Source organism: Fringilla coelebs (genome assembly GCF_963513975.1).
Source record: "Fringilla coelebs genome assembly, chromosome: 1".
Lineage (NCBI taxonomy): Eukaryota > Metazoa > Chordata > Aves > Passeriformes > Fringillidae > Fringilla > Fringilla coelebs.
The window spans coordinates 130123678-130149583 of NC_140028.1; the positions used below are offsets into that span (position 1 = coordinate 130123678).

The following is a 25906-nucleotide window of genomic DNA, read 5'->3' on the forward strand; positions in this document are numbered from 1 at the left end:
CAAAGGGTATTGTTTCATGTACAGAGTGCACAATATTGCCTTAAAATCTTTATTTGGAAGTTAAAATTCATGCAGCGCATATAATTTTAAAAAATAAAAACAGGTCCACCTCAAAAATAAGACACGAACTGAAACAGAAATCAAAATTATGTTTTAAAACTCTAGGACAACAAAAGTATTTCTGCTATGAATTACAAAATTAATTTTTTAAAATATTTCAATTTCACACAAATATATTTTATTAATATTATTTATATTTATATCAATATTTGTGTATATATACATTCATACAAAAAAATTGCATCTTGTTTGTAGTCTATGTCCTTGGTCTAGGACAAAATCCTCTGGAAGAAATAAAATCAGAGAAAATAACTTTTTTTTTCATAACAGAGATAACAAATATATGGTAGTTATCTTCTTAGAGCTTTTCATGGTTTGTTCTAATTCAGGAGTCTTCACAAAGAATGATTGGAAGTATTCCTATAGAAGCTCAGAAGAGTTACTATAAATGTGTATATATATAGCTAGATCTAAGAACTCTTCAAGAAATCTTTACATACAGCATGAAATATAGGCACTTCTCCAAGATATAAAAATCAGGAATAAGCAGTCCCACTTCTTCAATAGTTTTTCCTTGTAGAAATTCCTTTTTAAATTATAAAAACAGTCTTGTTCATAACAGAGATGAAAAATGAATTTGTACATCCTCAGATAAACTATAGATAGATAAACCTAGTAGGTAATTGTAGAAAAAGAAAAATAATTTGTAGGTCAAAGCTTAGGCTGAAGTGAGAAAATATTAAATGAAAATATTAAATCTCATAGGAAGTTGATTATTGAAAATAATTCCCCTGTTTTGCTAATTTGGCCAGATATGACATTTTAAAAAAAGTTAATACACTGCTGGTCCTTTCTGAATACCAATCTAAAATTTTTTTTTTAAGCCTATAATAATTTTACAAAATTGTCAAAACCACATAGTGCTCCATGAGTTTAGGTGTACATTATCTGTTAGCAGCATAAGCAATCTTTCTAAACTGCCAACTTCAGTCCTTGGTCTAGATAGTTATTTGCATATTGAAACCAAGTCATTTTGCCGAGGGATTCTATGATTTTAAGAACAGAAAGACGGCCAAATGAACTCCAGTTAAATGTACTGTCTCCTGTGCTAAGGGGATCTTCCAAACCCTGCTCAAAACCAGTTAAAGAGAATTAAATCCTATGAACTCACACATTACACTCCAGACTGTAAGACTTCATGACATTCTTTCACTATCAGAATCTGTAACATTACAAATACATTTTACAGGCAGTCATCTTGCCCTCCAAGCAGCTATGCTACCTCCTAAGACCTGACCAACTTTATTTCAAATACAGTTCCTTCCATTATCAAGCTACCTGTTCTGTATGCTTCAATTCTTCTTTGGTGAACAAAAGTAATTAAGTTATACATAGCTCATTTGAACCACAGGAGTCCAGTCTCAATGGAAATAATTTCAAAAAATTCTTACTAGACACTCTTAGCAACACAAAATCTTTGACAGGATAATGCCAAGAAAGCTATTTATCAGGTTATTTATTTATGCTTCATGGAATTTGAAACAGGTGTTTGTTACACCCTCACAGTTGTTCTGCACATATTCTATTAACTATGTCCCACAGTAATTTCTTGCTGCAAACAGTTAGTCTCTTCTGACAAAATACTTAAACACCTTATTAAGTATTTTCTTCACTGACAATGTAGTTGATTGCTAAAATACATTGAAGAGACATCACAAAGCCTCTTTATAGGCAACAATCTCCATAATTCTGCAGATGGTACCTTTAATGGCAACAGTATTCAGAAAATTTAAAAAAGTTCTGTCTATATACATCAGAGGAAATACTGCAAGATGATTAAAAAAAAAAAAAAAAAAAAAAAAGGACTATCAGCCTGTGGAATACAGCAGGCCCATTTCAAAGATTTCAAAGTAATTTGTTTCTGTATGCAGTTAAGCACCGCTCAAAAGTTATGTTCTTGGACACTGGGCACCACCCAATACCCCAGGATTCACAAAAGAACTCATATACAAAATTGGCCACAAAAACTGCAAAGTGATTTACATATTTCTTTGGAAAACTTCCATAGGTGACAATAAAATGTTTTGCAAGAACCAACATACAGTTGGTTCTAAACTACTTGAATTGCAATGGATGAAGGCATAGATTGAATATTCACAGAACAGAACTCTACCTGAAGGAAACTACTGACTTTTTTATGGCCTCTGTGAAAACTGTCACAAAAATGTAACTTACAGAAGGCTGGATTAATTATAGACCAAGTTATTTTGACTTGTCCATTTTCAGATGGGTTTATAGCAATTCATAGAGGATCAAGTAAGTCTAATTAAGGAGACCACGACTAGAAGTGAGGCAAAGAGAATGTAAACAGAATATCCTAGACATAAAACCCTCTCTTCAGGTAATCCTGAACCGTATGGGCCTTTCATACTTGTAGAACATTATGAATATGAAGGGCTACTCTTTTATATTGCCTTATCATGTCTTCCTTAGCTCCTAATATAAAAAAACGATTCAACTCAAATTCTCTAGTAATTTATGATCCAAACCAATTTACTATGATCAAATTGAAACTGAATGCATTTTAGTGGAGAAAAACCGCTGCCAAACTGAACATAACCTGAACTCTGCAGTGTGTAAACCTCTGATGGTATCAGAAAACACCATCAACAGTGGTAACCAACACATTTAATTAGGTTTCTATTCTTTGGTAACATGGCTTTATAAATGTTTAATCTAAAGTGATATACCCTGTAATTGCAGAGACCATTCTCCAATACAGGTAATTTCTGTGCCAGTAAATCTATTACATATGAGTATTTACAGAGATAAAGGAAGGCGTAATACCAGAGGTTATCTTATGAATCAAATAAAATCGACAAGTTATCCTGGCAATTTTCTGGCCAGATGGTGAACAGAAAGAATGACTGGCTTCAATCAGAACCATATGCTGCTGAGAATTTACTACCTTCTCTTGTGACACTGACTTTACTACTGAACAGACTATTTCCAAACATTTGCTTTTCTTCATTCTTCGATTTCAAAACATGTTTCAATGGATGCTGTATTATCTGAAGAGACTGGGCTAATTTTTACTACATTTTATTTATCCATGTTTTTTTCAATTCCTCCACCTTACTGTACACCCCAGAATAGGTCTTTTCTAGTCAAAGCCCTTAGCTGCTCTTTGCTTTCATGCTTCCGTCACAGGAATGTCTTACCACGTTCACCACTTATGCCTTTCCTCACTGAGGCATCCTCACTGTTTCTCCATACTGCTTACATACTTTGATTTCTCTCACTTTTCTTCATCAGTTCTCAAGAATCCTGCCCAGAGCCTTCTTAATCACTTGCTGATCAGACACTAACAACTGGAATACCTTAGAGAAATGAAACAACATGGAGCTTTACCACTTTACAACTGTTAACTTTACCACTTTACAACTGTTAACTGTTAACTGTTAACAGTTAAGCTATTCTAAAACTATTATCAAAAGGACCTTTAAAAACCAAAAGACGAGTTACTAATCCAACCTTAGTCAATTAGCAGGTATTCTTCATCACAGAACTTCGAACTTTTCTTTTCTAAGAAGCTTTGTATAATAGCTTTTACTACCCAGGTGACTCAAGGACAATTTTACTGTGACACACGGTTAATTTCTTTTGCTTTTCTGACATTAGGACATTCTTGCAAAGCAGTGAGCAGTGTGCTCCAATCCATCGTTTCAAGGCTTCCCAGAAAAGGTGATCTCAGCAATTATCTACCTTAGAAGTGACTTTTGTTTCCTTCCATTTTTAGCTGCAGAAGTCACAAAAAGAAGCAGTCCTAAACCCAAGATTTTAATTGATTCCAGTTCATTTTATTATGCGGTCTAGGTTATTTTTACCTCTATATAGAAAAGGACACCATGAATGTCAACACCTAACGGACACTATGGATGTCAACATCTAAAGATATCAGGGTGCAAGAGAAGAAAGACAAAAAATATTCTCTTTGTGAAAAAAAAAAAGACAAAAAGCATTCAACATGAAACAAGAGACCCAATAAATACCAACTAGCATTTCTCTAAGAAATCTTTTATATTGTTCCTCCAACAGTGGATGGAAACTTTAGAGATTACAAATGAGTTCAGATGGAATGTAAAATGTAATGGCTAAACAATGATAGTTCTTCCAGAGTTTTTCCAATTAGTTTCTGCAACTGAAGAGAACACAGGAGGATAGAGGAACCCACCCTTAGGAACACAGAAGGAAAAAAAAAAGTAATTGTATGACTGTAAAAAAAAAACTCTTTGTACTCTAAACACTTTTGTCCTCTCTGAAAAGAAACTCTTCTGCCTTCACAAGGGAAATAAGCTCTCAGAGGAGTATCTCTCTTTCACTTTCTGATATTCATATTGAGTAAGAGAACTCTTTTTTACTTGTATTTGGACATGCTAATTCCACTGGGGACTTAAAATCATACTAGAAGAACTGCAGAGAGATAAACTTCTACTCACAAAACCACCACAGAGAAGCCCAGCCAAGATTTTTAGAGAGACAGGCATTATAGTCAGATGTTCTGAGTCTGTATTTTGTGGTACAGAAAGAGCAATTTTAAATATCAGTTCCAGTAAAAGATGAAATAAATAAGAAGAATCAAAGTTTAGCTAGAAAATGATCGTGCATAATGCTTCCAGTAATCCTGTCTCACTCTTCTGACACAGCAACCTACAAAGACTTAATGTTGGGTGAAAAAGCAAACAGCTCAGAGCTGTAATTCTCCATGGCAGAGATTAGCCTGAAACTGCCTATTACAGTGGCTGCCATTTCAACTCAGCAAGCTCCAATCCAATTACTGTAATACAGGCTCTCTGTCCAAATCATTGCACTTGTAAGACTAAAACCAGTAAATTATGAGATTCACCGAAACACTTTCAGAGTTTTTCCTCTTCTATTAATATTGAAAAGACTTTCGCCATCACCTCCCAACTACAAAATGCCAATTTTTTATTTAGGTAATATGAGTAAGGAGGCTACAAACCACATTTAACAAAGAAAAATGCTCTCCCAATTGGGAGCGGGGTTTTTTTTTCTTTTTTGTGGAAATGAATACTGGTTTAAAAGTCACTAAGTAACTCAACAGAGTCAAATTACAAATTCACATGATTCTAATGCTTATTCTTTCAAAGCTACATTTTAAAAAAGAAACAAACCACCTCCACCAGCAAACCAGAAACCCCAGTGCATCTCCATATTTATTTATTTAAACAAAAAATAAGTTGCTTTGGGACTAAGACAGACCTCAGAAAAATCATACCCCATCTTAAGATGTATCATACATACAATCTTTAGCAACTGAAATGCAGATATTTTTTCCATTTCTAAAATCATCTATGTGTTGTATTGTATGCATTTAGAGGCCAACACAGGCTACTAGGACCAACCTGATCTAATTAGACCCGCTCTGAGCACAGGATCGGACTAGACGACCTCAAAGGTCCCTTTTAACCCAAGTTATTCTATGATCCTGTACTTTACCCTGTTTTTCCAACTGTACTAGAGATATTTATCCTAACAAAGGAAATAGATTAGCAGAGTCCATCTGCAACTTCAAAATATATTTGATCAAGGAAATTACTTCATACAGTTGTCCATTTATGCATTATTAAAACAACAGTTTAAGTGAGTCTCTCTAAACACCTCTGTTCCCTAGCAGTCCTCTCTCATTAGCCATAGATAATCCTTTTCATTTCATAAAATACATCTTTCTCTTCTCCTAGAAGGCAAAGAAGTCATATCTTCATCGTCTAAGAAAATAGTTATTCTATTATAAAATTTCTTACCTCCTCAATCTGAGTTGAACAGACAGTTTTATTGAGTTACTACAGTTTTGAAGTTCTAACATTAACTTTCTAATAATTAAAAGCTACATATTAAAGGCACATACCTACAAGGTTCAAAATGTCTAGTGTATTGATATATTATATATATATTATTGATATATATAATCCAGTGTATTATAGGCTTAAAACTGTAAAATAAATGGATCAATCACTTTACAAGTTTTCATTTGCATGTATGATTTAGTCTGTCTGCCTCTCCACCAAGGTAAGTTTGGGGGTTTTGGTAACAAAAATGCAAAAACGTTTCAAAAATTGTAATTTCTCAGTTAGTCCTCAGTTGCTGGAAATTCAATAATGGAGCCAAAATCGTTACAAATAGACTATCCCAGCACAAGACTGGCAAGTCAAAATGAAGAGCATTCATCTGTACCACATCTCTCAAAAATTAATGTAGTCATCTGCACAGAGCTGGGAATTTGCATTGAGATGCTTCCTCAGAACGCCACTTATGTCATTGCAGAAGCACTGGTTTCACAAGTTATTCTGTAAATAATATCAGCCTTTCTTGTCCTTTCTATCTGTAATGACATTACATGAATTCATGTCCACTCAGAACTAAATTGGACTGCCACTGTATGTCACACAGCATCTTCCAAACTTCCCAGAGCAAGTACCTTCAGCCAATGGCAATTAGGATTATATTTCATTAAGTAGTAAAAGTCCTTGTCCTCCTTAACCAGGGTGACTCAAATTACATCATGAATACAAGAAAGATGTTTAGTTTTGCATTTTGGTGTAGCCATAAGCGCAGAAATCAAAAATACACTTCAATCCACAAGTTCTAATAAAACAGAATTAATTTATGCACATTTAAGGAGTATAGCAATACAAACACACTATCCATACCCTACAGGAAACTGACTATAATAAAAAAATTATGCCAGCAGGCAAGTAGAAACTGTCTTCTCTGGACATACTAAGTCAGACAGAAGAAGAAAGGAAATTGCGTGCAAAATCTCATCCAATTCCTTTATTTCCACTCTCAAAATGAATGGATTATTTTATGCCCACTTACCCCCAAAAGTGCCTGTAGCCTGAGACAAACTTACCTCAATGGTGTAAGCTGGGGTGTGTTTGATAATTTCTCCACTATGCAAAGTCCTGATAATAGCAAAGTCAGCAGTAGCAGCTCCTCCCCTTCGACTGCTGCATGTGGATATTTCATCACTTCGAGATCGATCAGTTTCAATCCCATCTTGTATTGATTCTTCATCTTTGATGTTTGCTGTTTTCTTCTTCTTTTTCTGCTTCTTTGATCCATTTTGACCATCAGTTTGTGCCTTCCGCTGCCTAAATTGGGCAAGCTGTAGAGAAGACAAAATCTTGTTAAAGGTGAAAGTTTTCCTCTTTATTACCAATGACATCCTCTACAAAGCCTTACCCACTATTCTATATAAAGCTTCAAATTAATCACTAGTGAAAACAAGGTGGAAGTTAATATTGCATATGTGAGACAGACACAGATTATTTTTCCATTTAGATACTTTGCTTTAACAAAATCTTAAATGTAAACCAACATTCAGTTAATTAATTCCTTTTCAGTTCCATACTTGCAAGTTACTCTTCCATAGACTGATACCTAAAAATCAAGACAGTCAAAGGTAAAGGTACAAATGCCATTATAGAAGACAAATGCAATGAAATAACCTGATCCCATTTTTTAATTTTATAGGAACTTGAAAATAATTTACAGAAATTCCTATTAATTTTTATTTCAGAGACAGATAAGAGCAAACTTCTCTTCAAGCAAGTATCATACGAAGCTTTTAAAAAAGTTTGCTATAACACAAAAAGTGATCAAGTTACTGAAAACATAAAGAAATAGCGAAGTAGCAAAATACCTCTTAAGGGAATACTCTAAAACCAGAAAGTGAGCAGATTACAAGACACACTACCTTGTAGCAAAACATGCTGATGAACAAAAAGTCACAGGTGAGCCAGGCACACAGTTTAAAAACCAATTAGTATGTAAGCTATTCAAATACGGTAAGACACTGCCTTTTGAAGAGCTTATCACTTTTAATCACTTTACAGTGGTTTACACAAGAAAATCCATTTAAATTTTTTTTTCTTAACAAGAACAGAAGCTTTGTTCAAATAAATAAAACAAGTACATTGGGGTTTACCAATTAAAATTCAAAACTAAAAATATCTCATCAATAAAATCTGAAAACAAGAATCATTACTTTCCAATTGAAGCATCCAACATTATGTACTACAATACATTTCATAAATGTAGCTCCAGTATACAAATAAAGACCCTAAAACTTTAAACTTTCAACATCAACTAATACTCAAATACCAGGGTTTTTTAAATAAATATGCTGCAATTTTAAGAAAACAAATCTAGAAAAGACAGTATATTTGCTTGTGATATTCACCAGTCGAGAAAGCCAGGCTTCCATCCAACTTCTTCAGGAACATCCAAACTGAACAGGAACCACAGATCCCTTTTCCCAGTCACTGTTTGGTTACAGTGCAAGATGTCACCTGAAGAGCTTTCCAGTTCTCATTGGGCCCCAAGAGAGCTGAGAAGCCACAGTCTGAATGCATCACTGAGAGATCAGTTCTGACTTATGACTGGTTTATGCTTTTGTCCCTTTATTTGTATTTCTTTGAGGGTTTCTTCAGCCTCCTCTCCTTCCTTAGGACGACAGCTTGGCATATGGCTCCTGCTCTGTTTAGAGGAGGAGGACCCGAACATGTGCTGAGCCAAATATGCTCACCTAAGTACTTAATACTTACCTCCTCCCTACTACTTTTCTAATTAGTTCAACTTTGTGATTTTTTTTCTATTTTAAAAATATGTATCTTTTGTTATTTCACAAAAAATCCATTAAATTCAAAAATTTAAATTCTAAACAAGAAAAGAAAGATAAGTCTTCTACTTCAAAGTGTAAGAGAAAAAAAAAAAAACAAAACAGCCAAACAACCACCCCTAAACCCAACTAAAGACAGATTTAGTTTCTCAAAAATGGGAAGGGTAAAGGTTCCAGTTGCTCCCTTAGGATATTACTACAGTCTCCTAAAACTGTACGTTTATCTCAATAAAATACTTTCAGTTTATCCAAAAGAAAAGCAGAATTTGTACAAATGTCCCAATGACAGAAAGCAAACAACCTGACTTCAAGTGTAACTACTGAGAGATTTTGCCTTTTTCGTGTTATTTCTAAGTAATACATGACACGTAGTGTCACTGGTCAAAACTCTCTACCCCAACTTGATTGAAATCTTCTGTAATGGAAAGTTAAGTTGGCTTTTTTAAAGCAGCTTTACAGTCTTTATTTGTCTACAAAATTAGATGTGTAGCTCAAGGACAAATGAATTACTCCTTGTCTCTCCTCAAGTATTTTGCATATTTTAACTGAAGCATCTGGGCATGCCAGATTTCCCTGCTTTCAAAGTTGTTGACTTTCACTTCTTCAGAATTAACAGATTAAAACCTACCATGGCAGTTACAAGCAGATCCTATTTTTTTTTTCTGTTTAAACACTGATGAAGATGAGCACATATGAAAGCTAAACACATGTGAAAATGAAAATGTTACATTCTTGTATTACAGAAGTTCTTAACTGATAAATCCATATGAGGATCTAGGACTTTGGAAATAACGGGACTAGTAGTGATGGATGCATGCACAAATCATAGCACTTTTAACCCTACACGTTCAGGTACACAAAGAACTGTCTAGCTCCTAATGCAACATAACTTTAAATTCGTATTTTTAATCAAATTTTAAAAGCTAGAAATAGTGTGATGCTCATATGAAAACAAGGGAGGCTCAGATACCAAATTCCTTCTCATAAACTACAGTCGAGGATCTATCATTGTTCCAATGACAAGCAGGGAGAAGTCCACCAGCAGTCATGGGAGCCAAGGAAAACAAATTCTTTAGAACTAAAATTTTCAATTAAAAATACTTCCAGATTTTGTATTTCTAGAAAAACAGATTTTACTGGTGTGAACAAAATGTGAAACAAATAGACACTGATACCGTGTCTTATCCTGTCTTCCAGGCACACCAGCTTAATTATGCCACAACTAAGCTTGTGGAGAACTTAATGCTGTGTCCATCAGTTCTGAATCTGCAGTTTTGAAACAATTCAATGTCAAGTCTCTGCTGAGTTACAAAAATTGCAAGCGAGAGCCAAGTATGTAAACGCAGGAAGTACTCATGGAGGAGGAAGGATGCAAAGAAACAGAAGCTGAAGGACACTCAGAACAGGCTCTCTGCATTGATACTCCTCTGAGAACCAACAGAGAATGAGCACCTTACCCTGGGAAAGCATCGGGAACACAGCCATGATCCCATTAGCACATTTTTAGCACATATGAAAACCAATCCAGAGCATTTTTTAACATTATTCACCTATCTGTCAAGACACTGCCTCCAGCTTTTCCCATCATGCTGATAAGACCTTGCTTGGATCCTCCAAGCAGTACTGAATTCTGTTAAAAATGTAATCTATATATTTCAGTAGTGAAGAACAATCAATTTCTCTCCTTGACTCTCAGCTTTTGCAACTAAATAAATAACAACCTGCAATTCCCAGTTCACAGGTTTTTTCAAGTCCTGCTTCTGGGCAAAACCCCAATACTCTTGGAAACAGGCATGTTCACTTCATAGCATTTAGAAAAAAAAAGATTGTCTGAAATATTTCTATCAAATATCCAGTGCACAATGAAATGAGAATGAAAATATGTTTCTTTCCTTTTCATGCATAAAAAGGGTCAAGATAATTGTGCAGGAAGAGCTACTTGTTTATTTCCAGATTTTCAGAAGTGTCATTTACAATAGCTACTCCACTTTCCATCAGTTTGAAAAATGGGAAATGGATATTAGCACTAAATTCTGTCACAAAATGTTGTCTTTTATAAACAGAAAAATACTGAGAATCACTGGACTACAAGAGAGCAGCATGCAGACTGACAATGAGTATACTTTTCAAAATCATTTCCCACAGCAAAAGAACAACTGAATAGAAGAACTTAGGTATTTAGATGATATCTGCATTTATCTAGGTCTAATTATAACTTCCTACTCATTAATCCCAAACCAATATACTAGCACCAAAATTGCCAACACTCTGGTACAACATTACCTTCACTTTTAAATGCCAGTATGCTCCAACTGGCAGAAAGTCAGAAATGCAGAGAGGAATCAATCGCTGTTAGGAACTAAATACTTACTCTTGAGACAGAAGGGAACTAACTTGCAGAGTGGAGGGGATTATTTGTGTAAATCATGTAAGTTATGACAGCTAAAGTACTGCTTTAATTATAACAGCAGCATTATTTATTTATTCAGCTACCTTCAGCAGATTCTGACCTTTGGTACTTATGCCAGCAATCTGGATTGCTGGGTAACACTGTCCATTGATTAGTTTCGAATGTGGTCTGACTGAACTATTTCTAGAGTAAAACTCCATGGTAAAATAAAATTTGGCTCTAACATAATGTGAAACTTAATCTCTTAAGCACTTAAGAAAAAGTCTGAACAAAAGCTGTAACATTTAATCACTGCCTATATACAAGTAGAAGACAATACTGAAAAACATCCCTGAAAATCAATGAAGCTACATTTGTAAAGCATCAATAGCTGTATTTTTAGTTCACATGTAAAAAATACTCTTTAGAACATAAACATATTCAACACCATTTAAAACTGGATGCTGCTTTATGAATGCTTGCTATTCCTTAACATTCTCAGATAATGTAACAGATCTGGACAGCCTCATTTTCAGGGGTATTACAGTTAACAGAAATTGAAAGTGCTCAGTGCTTCCAAAGAAGTATGTTAGGAAATAATATAAAACATATTTGCTGTAGTTACTGTCAAAAAAACCCCTTCTAATTGTGAAGAAATTCATAAGAATAGCACATCTAGTACAAGTACAGCTGTACAGTCACACTTCATGTACCTATACACAAACATTATTAGATTCAAACTTCAACTTTCTAAAATCAAACTCATCTCCAGTTCACTGCTACCCAGGCACTTCTTACAGAAAGAGCAGGGTCTGCTCATCTCTCACAGCTTCTTGAGTACAAACCCCTATTTCTTTTTTTTCTATTCATTCAAGGAAGAAGTATAAAAGGATGAGTCACAAACTTACACACTGACAACAGAAAGGAACCTCAGACAAGCTGCTACAAGTAAGTAATTACACTTTTTTATTTTTACACAGTACAAAAACATGAATGGAGATCCAAATGATTTTGTATTTCTCAACTACTATAGCTTCAAAAGATGTTCCAGACACTGTTTAAACTTCAGAGTAACATGTCCTTGCAGACAGGAACTTATTCTTTGTCAGAAGTTCTCAAACAGTCTGCTGTCCAATGAGAAATGTTCTATGCTGGACCAGGTCATATTTATATCCCTCATCCAATGTAAGAAGACAAGGACTTCTGAATCTTCTGGTCTCTATCTAAAAACAGTAGTTAATGTCTGAAAGACAAACTGACAGCCCTGTAATATTCTTTATAGATAATATGGATGATAAAATTTAATACATCTTAAGCAAGTTCATGGATCACAACAAATGGTGGAAAGCCAGATACAGCAGAAGGAAGAACCACCATATAGTGAGACCTCAACGTGCTGGAAGCCAACAAGGACTGCATGTGGGTTAATAAAAATAAACCTCACATCCTGCACCCAGGATGGAATTATTCCACATCACAGTAACAGCTGGGGACTGATGGGAGCAGTGTGTAGCTCTGCTGAAGAGGACCAGAGAGCTAACCTGGCAAGCTACCCCAGATCAAGCAGCATGCCCTGGCAGCAATGAAGAGAAACCATTAAACTTTGAAATGCTTCTCAATCCCTACCACAGTAAGTGACTAAAACATCAGTTTGGTGATTAAATACTTATGGTATGGCTGAAAACCCCCCAGGCAATCCCATTTTGTAGAACAGAATTTGACAACAATAATACCATTTGTTTTGACTGCCTCACAATACAGCAGGAAAAGCCCAATAAGCCTAACAAACAAATCCTGGCTTCAGTGCTTCAATGCAAATACTTTATTAAAGTGTAGAAAGCATATTTTAAATTTTCTATTTAGCAGATTGAAAGTCTCCACAGGAACAGTATCTGCAACTGAGCATAATGAGGGTAATAAAAAGTGAAATAAAATATTTTGTCAGGTGTTGCTTAAAACTTTCCAACACACAAAAGGCACAAATTTGCCTCAGAAAGGTATATTTATTCTGCATTTAGAGCAAATGCTACAAAATCCACTTTAAGCTGCACATGAATGTATAGCATGCATAGTGGCAAACTGTATTGTGTAAGTGGTAACTACAATATATCCCAGACCCAGACCGACTCTGGCTGCAAGTACATAGTAACACTTGGATAGATCATGAAACTCATCGTGACAGATCATAACCAGTCCTGTGACAGAAAGGCTCAGGCTTTTCTAATTATAATGCTCCTAATCCCCCATCACTGAATGGTAATAAGGCATAAATTCTAAAAGATTACTGAGAGTGAAAGTGAAACCAAAATATGTAGACTGAGACAGACTGCCACCTGTCTTAAAAGGTGAAGGACTAATTTAAGAATCACCTGCCCTAGTCATGATAGGGCCAGTGCCTACTCCCTTTGACCACGGGTAATTATTCCTACAGAAGATTTCAGTAACACAAAAAGAACAAAAAGCAGAGCCCTGAAGTGGGATTTTGGGATTTGTTTTGATCATTTATTAAGCACATGTACGTCCCAAGAATTCTTGACTGGGGTGTCCTGCAATAGTAGTAATCAACTAAAAAATTTGAAATTTTGGCATGGTTTAGAAGTTGGACATTTGCTGTGGTTTAAGCTTATTCATCCCACCTTATCCTGGACAACTGAAAAAACACCTGCCATAATCTCTCCCTCACCCACAAGAGAGTAATGGAGACAGCAACACTGAGATTTGGACAGTAAATCTCACCTGAGCTGTTTAAAACTCATCTGCTGTTAGGCTATCAAGTTTTGTAAAAGCTAGTCTGTCCTGTGAAGAGATGTTGAACAGTTAACTGGTATTAGAGAAGAAAGTGTCACTTTGTCACTTCTGTCATATTCTCAGAAGGTCTAAGCACTAAGGGTTGTCTTGGCAAAGCACAAACTCCTGAAGTATAGGTAAGGTTATAGTGCCTGCTTCTTCTGGGTTCCTGATGTCTAAACTAAGGAAAGGATAACTGAAAGTAAGGTGAATCAAAAATTGCCAACACAGAGAATAAACAGATGTCTTCCCAGTGAAGTCTACTGATTGTATTCTGCTAATCAACAAATAAGAGTATCATAACTCTTTTCAAATCCTGAGGTAAAAACCCACTAAAAGAAGATAAATGAGGAAGCAACCTGCAAATACTTTAAACATATTATGTCATATAGCTGAAAAGCCAGCCTGTAAGTAAAGAACTAATGTTCTTTGCAAGTTTCAATCTGCTTATCTGTTGAGCCAAACAGAGCTTTAGGTTATTTGTTTTATTCAACAGATGCTGAATTTACTAAATGGGAAACATTAGGCTGAATGAACAAGAAATAATCACCCAGAAATGAAGAATTTTCAATCTACTGATTTTTATGTTGCACTCACAGCCAGGTTTTCCCAAATAGCTTGAACAAGACCTTAGAATGTCTCCCCTTATAAAAACTTAAGTGGCTCATGAGTATTAGTTGATGATAATAAGAAAATTTCCAAAGAAGAAATCCTAGTGGCTTCCTAAATAAAAGCCTGAGAGTCTTTCAGCTTCAGAGACAGCCATTTCTTTGGAGTCCTCTGAAGAAAACCAATGCTACCACCAGAATTTACAGTTATAGATAGCTATGGTATCTTAAAGGACAACACAGGATAATGAGAGGAATAGCACCTCGGGCAATTCTTTTTAGCCAGTCTTTATCAAGTTAAGAGTACTGCTGGCAGTGCTAATTACCAAGGGCGCTGAACTGGAATGAACCCCGCCAGATGGCACTGTGAGCTGGAAAGCCTCAGAATTAGTGGGGTTCTGATCTGCTCTGCTCTTCCCCGTCCCAAGAGTTTAAATAGGAACAGATCTAGGACCAGCTAAGTTCATTACTTAGCTGGGTTATTTTCTGGACACAGAATGGAAGTTAAGTGTATGAAAATTCACTCTAAGTCAGGTTACAATGACTGACACAAATATGCCAAGCACATTTCAATGCTGGACTGCTTCAACAAAAGCAATGCCTCAAACTAACTTCTAAAAAAGTTGCTCAACTTTTTTGGTCTTTAACTAAACTGCTTCTACCTAAATGATTTATATGCTGATCCTATGTACTTTTAATTTTTCTCTTTTCATATTGAATGCTGCCTCTCTCTGGTGATATTGAGGGCGAAAAAATCCTCTGAGTCACATTGGTACTAAACGACCTCAAAGCCAAGAGGAAATACCTGGATTGGGACAAGCTGTTAGTGACAAAAATGAGAGGGCAACAGAAGCTTTGTGCTGCTTTCTAAAAAGAACACAGGCCATCCGTACTTGAAGCCTGAAACATTAGGACCTTTGCTGTCTCAAAAGGCACTGTCTATCAGACACTTTTGCCATGTTTCAGAGGCTCTGTAACAACAGGAAGGCAAAAGAGTTTTGCACCAACAGAAACACACTCTTGCACCACCAGGTTTCTGTTTAACACGAGCTTTTAATTAAAAACTGGATCCTGACATATTCTTAAGCTAGGCTGAAAAAAACCCAAATGGCACAAAGTCAAGTCTTCAATGTCCTAAAACCTTTTGAAACAACTTTTGGAGGGGAGGTGGGGAAGTAGGAGGACTTATCACAATGTTAACAAATGGATTCACAAACATGTTAAAGAAAAATGTTTCTTCCTCTACTCCCTAAGCTTTTCTAAAATAATCCAACTTGCCATAGTAAGTAAATTCCAGGCCAGAGCAAAAGTTTTGCCGAATAAATTTTAATAATAATAATACAAATGTTACAATGAATTTTAACTTTTATAAAACAATGAGGGAAGAAAGGTTTTACTATTTTGCTAAATTGCAAGTTTTTAATTACTTAAATGATGTTTTCTGCTAATTTTTGAACTAGAAAACTTCACTGCTTTGCCAAGTCGTCCTTCACATCTCACAAGTCTTTTGAAAATTTACACCCAGAAGATGGCTTTATATATTAATTAATTCTTAAAAAATCATCCTAATATGAGATTTAGATACTCTGATAGCATACAGTTACAATACTGTTCATTAGACTGTATGAACACATTACCCTACCATCCTTTAAAAAAAAAAGTATCAATATTTATCTTCAGGCACTTTTCTGGGGTGTTTTGGTATCCACATAATGCAATGGGTAACTTCAGCTGTGGCATCCACTTAAGAACAGTAATCTCAAGGAAGTGCAGGACCCTAAACAAGATGTAAATGTAGATGAGATTCTATTAACTGAAACAGCTGCTGTTATAAAGTTGTATATAAGTTTACACTATGATTTTAGTATCAGTTTCCTATGAATGAAAGCACAGGATGTGATATGTTTTGCTGACACAAACAAAAGACAGACTTAAGGAAGTGCACAGAAAATTTGATCTCTGGTGTTTTAAGTCAAGCTATCAAATGATCATATCTTAGTAACACTTAATAGCTGAACAGTAAGTGGTAGAGGCTGTGACAGCCAGACTAATACATAAAATTTTTGAGCTCCAAAAGGAGACACAACCCTACCTATCATGGTCTTGATGTGTAACAACATGATGCTCCTTCATCTTAATGGAAAGCTGTCAAAATTCAAAGTTTTCAGATATTGTGTTAAAACTTAAGAATAACTAATAAAACTAAGCCACTGGTGGCATGTGTTAGACTAAATTAGGTAGGGTACACATGATACATGACACCAACCAAATGGAAGGTAGATTGCTGTGTGTTTCTACCACCTTAAGGCATACACAGCAATCAAGACAAAGCTTGTGCTCAATAAATCTGATCAGATGAAGACACAGGTAAAACAAAAGCAAACAACTAACAAACAATCAAAAATGCCTGGAACATGCAAAAGGTATCACATCTTAAAGCCCTTGGAACAGATTAATAATTGCCTACAAAACACACTTGATAGAAAAATCATTAGAGAGATGCCATAATTAGTACAATATTTCATAAAGGTGAACTCCTTAGCAAGTTTCTGCATTGACATTTTTTGTAAGATTGTACAATTACAACTATGTTTAAGATTTTAAGTCTTTTTCACAAGACTGATGAATTCAGCCTTGTGAAACAAGTTATCTTCTGAAATTAAAAGGCAGATACTGCCCTCCTGAGCAGAAGGCAAAAAGCACTTAAGCATTAAATCTATGCACTAGGTTGCAATTTTATATCTGCTATTTCTTTCAATATTGTGTTTGATTCAACAAAACTGTAGGGTTAGGCTTTACATTTATGGCAGTTGATTTCTACAGACCCAGAGAAGTCCAGTGGGTTACAAACAGGATCAACTTTTCTCATTCTTACCTCCAGAATCATACTTCATTAACTGTTCACAATTAAATATTTAAATAAACCATAGAGATGAATATGCCACAGACCACAAGAAATACAAAAAGTAATGGATTTTCACTGACAGTGAGCTTCAGTCAGGCTTATGAAAAAAATAAACCACAAACATTTCTTTTACAGCATAGTAGCAACTTAGAGGCTAAATATAAGCATTAAAACATTAATCTCTACAGAATTTCAATTTCTGGAAAGCAGCAGAGTCATCAGACATATATCAGTATGTATCACCAAAATAAATTTACCAACAACCTGAGCATTGCTTATGTCTAGGTTCAATTTATTTCTTCTTAAAGCAACTGGCTTAACACCTGTTCTTTAATAAGTATATAGTTGTATCAGCTGTTTGACTAAATATAGTTAAATCAACAGCTGGAGACGCCTTTGATTAATCCCTTGGAGTTCTTACAGGGTACTATTTTAAGAAAACAACTGCAATACAGTAACACGGTTAAGCATATAAGCATATTAATTCCACTATATTTAGGTCTTAAAAAATACTCAGTTCAGAAGAAATGTCTTACAGAATAGTTACAGCCTAAAAGGCAAAGAAACAATGTAATTAAATACTAGAAGCAGTCAGGTTGTTAGCAAATTTCTGCCTTGTTCTGTAACTTTCTTCCCATGCTACTCTTCTTCCCCAAAAAATAACCTTAGGAAAACATTCCTGAGACTGTAAGGCAGTGAAAAAGTGAGTCTACCTTTTCCTTGAGCCCAAAGCAAGGCTAAATTTCAATCTAAATTTTGGTAAAAACTGAAATAAAATGGATAGAGGCGAGCCTGGTTCTGGTAAAAGAGAAATTATTTTCATATCTCCTATGTCCTAATTTTTCTTCTCAATTATCATTTTCTTTGTATTAAACACATGTAACTGCAATTTATCACATCCTAGAATACAGACTTTAGCCCTCATTTTTAACAGGAATCTGAGAAGGGAAAGAAATTATATACCACACAGAACTTCATAGATGAGCACAACAAGCCTGGTATTTCAAACAGGGTTTCTCTAAAAGCATTTTAAACTCTAGGTAAGAGCAGTCCTAAATACTTTATGGTCTTTTGACTTTAATACCACTGAAAAAACTTATTCACTTTGTGACAGAACATTCTTTATTATCAGCATAATAAAGATGACAAATCAGAGTAATTTTTTTCAAGAAAAGTTTAAACAACTTCTACTACCACAAAATAACACTGAGCGCTTAATGAAAACAAATTTTCTTCTTATTGGTTCTAACTTCCCAATTAATATGAAAACCCGTATAGAGTAATTAACAAAGGATATTGACACAATAAAATTTAAAGTACCATATAAATGTTATATTTAATTCAGAAATACACAAAAATCGTAACCTATGGCCATCTGTGCCTGCCAGTTGGAAGGCAACTCTAAAAATACAAAAGTATGCAGAAGCATCAGTTGCCAGTAACTCCACACAGTGCTTGTCAATCAAATTACTGGCAACTTGCAAGTTTGTATGTAACACAGACACTTCATTCTAAATCTTATTAATTCTTACATGTTAAAAAGTTAGAGTTGACATTTTTCATTTTAATAAAGATTGAACTATTAACACTAAAACTATGAAAAGAGAACATAAAAAGCTTTGACAAGTAATGATTCTCATGTTTCTAACAATGGTATCCTAAAAACAAATTACTTACACTATAGTTGATTTTGAGCATTACCAGACTCATTTATGTTTTTGCTTACATGCATTTATGTAAGAAATAACTATAAGCAAAATCTATATGTTTTCAACGGAAGAAAAATCCCCAGAATAAATTCACTTTCACTTGTTTTAGAGCATTCTGTACATTACTTCAAGTGGGTTTCTAGTAAAACACTTGAAATCCATTTTCCTCACACAACTAGTTATATGGACATTATGGTCCAAGTTAAAGAGGTGTTCTTCCCCAACCTAAATCGATGAAGATAACACCTAAAAATACAGACTTATTTTAGGGAGTATGGAAAGAGTGAAACAGTATCATAAATTATCATAATTGATAGTCATCTTACCACATTACATCAAAAAAATGCAGTTTTTATATAATCCTTTTGTTGCACAGATTAACCCAGCTCCTTTGTATACAGTACAGTACTGAACTAGAGTATATGTCTATTTATTTGTATTTTTTAAAATTAGCTTTATATTGTGTCTAATCTGGCACTGTGAAATCAAGTATTTGAATGAGATTTTCCCCACACAAAGGATTATCTTATTGCAGTTGCTTGGGAAGAATAAACTTGTATCTATTTCCTCCATTCTCCCACCACCCCAATATGTGCTGCAATGAAATAGTTACATGGGGAGGAGCAGGAGAGAGGTAAAACAGAACTCCTTTATTTCTCATTTAGTATTTGCTCACATCAGCCCATTACCATCCAGATAACAGCTATAATGCTATTAAATAACATAATTCTGTTCCTCAAGTTATTCTTACCTTGTTTCAGGTAAAACCCAAGAATTTTACCTACCCAAGTTGACCACATTAGAAAAGCACAACTTGGGTTAAAGAAGTCCTGAGAACAAAAAATATTCCAAAATTGGGATTGTAGGCAGAAATCAATTTTGGGGGTCCTCCTCCTGTTTCAGGATACGAAAACAACACTGCTGGCTACTACTGAGAAATGCAGGATCCCTTCCTGACTTCAAAGCAGATCACACAGTATCACCTCTTTCTTTTAGTCACTGGAATATTCTGTAGGCTACTTTTACAGCCCTGTAATGAAAAGGAATTAAAAATTCCTCCTTTCTGCCAATGGGAAAGTGTGTGAACTTTCCTCTACCATCTTTCATGCTGTTAAGACTTGATGAATTTTCTGCCAGTCTGTTCTTTCAGACTGCCAAAGTGTCTCCGATAAGAAGCCCTATACCTCAATTCATTAACCTCTCCCTAAGGCAGTATCATCCATGAGCACACAGAAGGCACACTCTCTCCAATGCAGGTCATTTACACAATATCTAACTGTACACCTGAAGAATGCTACTTACTACCAGCTGGACTTTGCTTCAGCAATGTAAGCAGAGCAGTCCAGATAATTTTCTGCCCACCTTGCAGACTATGTACCCAAGCCACCTATCTCCAGTTTGTACAAAGAGATCTAAGAGATCTAAGAGATCACATCAAATGCCTTCCTAAAGTCAAGGTAAACAACATCCACCATTCTCTCCCCACCTATTGAGACATTCAGCTTATCACAGAGGACAATTAGCTTGCCCTTGATAAACTCCAATCGTGCTCTTGGCCTTTCTGTGCCTGAACATGGGTTCCAGGAAGATCTGCTCCATCGTCTTCCAGACACGACAGCCAGGCTGACCTGACTACAGATCCTGATACTCCTTCTCACCCTCCTTGAATATGGAGCTGATGTTTGCTTTTCTCGTCCTGCTTCACTTGAAATTTCTGAAGGCAATGACCTTTCAAAGATGAGTAAGGAAACAGCCTTGTAACAATACCACCCAGCTTATGCAGGATGCTGGGACGCACTATACTCAGTCCCATAAATGTTTTTACATCAAAATTGCTTAAGTGGTCCCCATTTTGACCTGTAGAGCAGATAATACATCAGCCTTCCAATTCTGCCATTAAACTCAGGGACCTGGAAAGCCCAAGGACAGTCCTTACCACAAAGAAGCAAAAAAAAAGCCTTGAGTGTTGCTTCCACATCCTTTTGCACCAGATTTTATTTTGAAGTCTAAGCCTCTTCACCACGTTTGCCACCCACTTTAGTACAGTACTGTGTACATACAAACACACATTCTTTCCACAGCTAATAATGTAAATACTGAGTGACAGAAGCTTTGTGGAAGACTGAATGACCACCTACTTTGAGAGTAAGCCATTAAAACAAATAACACTAAGTCAAATTTTTCTACTCATTTGTAACATGAAATGATGATTGTACCCTAACCAAGTCTTTAGTTTGCTTATAAGACGATGTCACACAGTGTCAAAAGTCTTTAACACTTTCAGCAAGTTCTGTGGGATCAGCCCTAGTTACCTAAAAAGGGTCTCCTATCAACAGTTGTGCAGATCCCCAAGGACCTTAATGTTGATCATTCATTCAGAGAAGTCTGTTTCGTTTAAAGAGCAGTCTTTGCCAGTCTTTTGACACTCCCTAATGAGTATACACAGAGTCTTACTGACAACTGCAGGATAATTGCAGCTGTGGTTACAGTGTATTATCAAGCATCAATGCGCCTTCCAGGAGGCCAAGGTTGGGGATAATCAACTGTTTCTCAAAAATCATGAATACTGATGAGAATCCCACAACAAAAATCTTGACACATCTACAGAAAATTGTAGTCAGACAACTACAACATCCTGTGGGATCCTAATCAATACTCCATTCCAGCTCCCATAGTTCCTCCTTCCACAACACACTGCAATTATTCAACTGCAAATTCTAATCAATTAACTACAAAAAACTACCATTTCTAGAGCACGGGGCTTTAATAATGCAACAATACTGCAACACATAAATAATTGCATGGAGAGGATCTGTATCTGAAGAGGCTTTGCCCAGACTTCTCTAGGTAGCTAATGCAAAAAAACTTGAATGACAAAAGCATTTGTCATTTGTGCTCATGCTTCAAGAAAGGGGCTGCAGCCCAATGCATGATTGTCCTGATCAGCAGAAGTCCTGCCCTGCCCAACAATGCTTATTTTTCCTTCCTCCTGCATGGTAACATTTAGTCATTATACTAAATGAAGAAGAAGAGTTTATTAGATATTGGCTGAGAAGGGCTGACAAAAGTATTTTTGGTTGTTAAAACAAGTATAAACTATTGATTTACTTTAAGTCTCTATGCACTGTTTACATTATCCTGATTCATGTAAATTTAACTTTTTCATCCTAAGAGGAAACAATTTAGTTGCATTTATGTAGAATACACCTACATTTTTCCTCTCCACATTGTCCTCTTTAGTAAAAATGTAGCTGTGGCAGAGATATTTAAAGATCAAAAATGGAGAGAAATAAAACCCAACAGGTAGAGAAAAGATGTAAAGGCACAGCAAGATCTCAAGAGTTGTGTTTGCATCTCATTTCTCATTAACCAAGAAGTCTGAAAGAAAGAGGCACCTTTAGAATGAACAGGCTATGTCTAATTAAGGCTTTATTAATAACCAACACCAGATTATAATTTTTTTCAACTTGACAAGCGCCAACTGGCACAGAATCTGAGAGGTTACATCTTTGTCAACAAGACAAACAGCCTTTCAGATTCAGATCAACTGTTTAAATTCAGTTCATGCTAAGGAGGAACTGATAGCCATTCCTTGTTAATAAAAACAAGTTATGAGATGACTTCCATCCAGTTGTCAATGCAATCTTTTCAGGAACATTGTGTTCAGTTGTCAAAAGCCAAAATTCTGGAGAATTTCAATACATTTTAAGCAATTATTCATATGCATTTTGGCCACCTCTGTGCTTAACCCCACGTAGAAACTGAACAAAACTTAAATTTTTATTTTAAGTAATGTTTATGGTTTTGATCATTTTATTTTTTATTAATTGCAAATATTTTAGAACAAATCAAACTCATTTTTGCTTCACCATTTTTCCACCTAGTTTATATCACTTTTAGATTAATTCCCACCATGTGGCACGTCTGGTACTGAATGGACAGAGAATAAAGCCCACAAACTGCAGCTTGTGAGAGAGAGACAGATCTGCAAGGAGCTGGGCAGACAGGGAAGAACCAACTGCATGAAATTTCATGCTCAGTGTGCAAGGCTTGACAGGCTTGTACTATTTTGACAGGCTTTTATCACTTTTTACAAGCTGCTGAGTTATGAGAAAAGCAAGTTCACAAAGACAGTGATATTGCTCACAAAACTGCACTTGTCTCTGGAGTCTTGTTTTTGTTCTTTGTTTGTTTGGTTTTTTTTTTTAAGAAAGCTAAATTGAATTCTTAGAATATATTCCAAATAATAAAGAAAATCTAACACATCCATCTTTAAGGAGTCGTGTATCAGGACATCCTTTACTTCTTTTAACACAGCAAATTAGGCTAGCTAACACAGCATACAACTGAACAGACCCAGACAACGTTTTCTTATCATTGTTATTGAGCATTACCTTTTATAGTAAGACATTTCTCCTATACACCTTTTACTTGAAAATATATATCCTCAATGCAAATACATAGGTTTTATGTAAAACCGGTTACCTCCCTTAGACAATCTAAATGGATTTAGAAATACTTAAATATTTTCCCCTTGTTTTGTGGTTGGACACTGGAGCTTTCTTCACAGAGAAGAGTTTAATGACAAGTAAAAAGGTTAGCAAACAAAGCCAGGATTAAGGGATAACCTCTTCTATCAAATCACAGCCTACCATTGAACTCAGATTTGAATAAAATGTTATGTAACTTACTCTGCTTATTCTCCGGAACACCTGCTTTATCAATATTTGCAAATAAACACGTTCAGTGCCAGAACAATCCCATCTACTCCATCTCTTTAACTCCACCAATCTTCTTGGGTCTTGCTTGCTATCATAGTTGCTATCATAATTTCCTGTAATTTTGCCTCAGCAGCACAGTTTTCATCAAATCTAGGCTTTCCTCTAAAAATATCACAAAAATGGTATATATTCTCTTTACCATTATTATGTCACATTGTAAAGAATTTTAAAATTTCTTCATGTTTTGAGATTTAGAAGCATAGTCCAATAGACCACCTCTTTGTTTTGCCATGATGTTACAACTGGGATTTGATCGCTCCCTCACTACCTTCAATTTAGCGTTTGGTATCTAGAGTCTCACATTCCTTTGCCCAGCTGACAACTGTTGAATTTTTTCCATCTGGAAGCTTGCTGGGGCTCCTTTTTAGAAGAGGAGAGAAGGAGGAGAACTCATTCCATACGTCCAAGAAACTAAGAATTCTAAGAAATTTGAACATTTTTATTAATTGTTCAGTCTTTTCTGCACGAGTTGTAGGAAAGGTAGTTATAAATGTTGGCATCTCAAGAAATCACAGGAAAACAAAGATTAAGGTTTCCTTCAATAAACAGGAACACCAGAACCATCAACACAATAGGGTGTGCCAACTCTTTGCAGTCAACAGACAAGCACCTCCTCAAGATAAATTTCAAGAACTATTTCTGTTTCAGAATAGCAGTTAAAAGATCAGTTGTGTTTTGTTGAACTGTGGTGCATTTATCATACCAAATTCAAAGTGACACAGTAGCATGTATCAGTAACAAAATTATTTTGAAACAAATACTTGAAATCTCTCTCTGTGGGGCAGATATTCAAGACATAGCTTTCAGACCCTAAATTAGGATTTCCAACAATTGTGCTGCTAGTATATAATCTTATGTTGCAATATAAGGTAGTTCAACAAAGTTGGACCTACTTCGGCAACCTTATTTTCTTTTGTCCTCATTTTCATCAGATTTTTCACTATTCCAAACTCTAAAATGCAAAGGTATTCTACAGTTAATACCTTTGTACATCAGTATTTAAAAGCACCGAGTTCTCTGGTTATTCCCTGTCAGGAAAAACCACAGGATTTCCTGGCAACACCTACCTATGCCAAAAAGTCCAACTACCTTGGAGTATCAGATACACTTTACTGAAAGTCCTTAAGAATGAATCTGTGGTGGTGATCAAGCTTATTTCCAAGTAAGTACCAACAAACAAACTTTTCTAGATTCTAGTTATAATAGAGAAACAAATTTTGCAGTCATCTCTGTTTTGCTCTTGCAACACACATACTAAGAAAATAAGTAGTTAGAAAGAAGACCACAGAAATGAAGGAGAGACTCACGGGAAAACGAAGAAAGTCTTGAAAGTAGGCAAAGAGCAACTCTCTGCTTTCTTTTCTGAAATTCCTTCTCCTTACACAATGAACAAGAAAACATTTAAAACATTTTAAACTGCAGTTTTACAATGCCATTTCTTGCCTTTACGGGACTACTAACAATACTGTGTTGACTTGCTCTATTTTTGTGAAATTCACTAGTATTTTGGATTAAAGAACAATTCTGTCTAAACTGGCAAAATAATAAGGATTATTTTGAAGTGATACTTCTCTGCATTCACAGAAGAAAACACATATAAATTACAACTTGTTCTACCTTGCACCACCATTGGAAAGCAGAGAGCTACTTTAAAAACTTGAATAAAAGAGTACATTGATAATAACATCTAAAACCAATAATCAAGCCCTGTATGAAAAGCAAGGACAGATCTCTGGAATGAGGGAAATAGACATCAAAACAACAATATGAAAAAAACCCACTCCCAGAAACAGGAAGACTTCTAGTAGTTTCAATTTGAGAGTTTGAAATCCCAGATTTCAGTTGAAGTACCTTTTTTTTTTAACAAATACCCAATAGAGTTGATAAAAATTTGAACATGTGAGAAAAAAATTACAATTTCTTTTTATTTTTTCAAAGCAACAAAAAAAAAAAAAAAAAAGAA

At 35.4% G+C, this 25906-nt stretch overlaps 1 protein-coding gene across 2 annotated transcripts in view; it reads right to left on the minus strand.

The window, feature by feature from the left end:
- The window catches only part of AKAP9 (A-kinase anchoring protein 9), a 104981-nt gene that overhangs the window by 73481 nt on the left and 5594 nt on the right, over positions 1 to 25906 (minus strand). For both annotated transcript variants that reach the window (XM_084214816.1, XM_084214815.1), the window contains exon 2: positions 6995 to 7249. In XM_084214816.1, coding sequence (XP_084070942.1) covers positions 6995 to 7249 — 255 coding nt within the window. The remainder of the gene's footprint in view (positions 1 to 6994; positions 7250 to 25906) is intronic.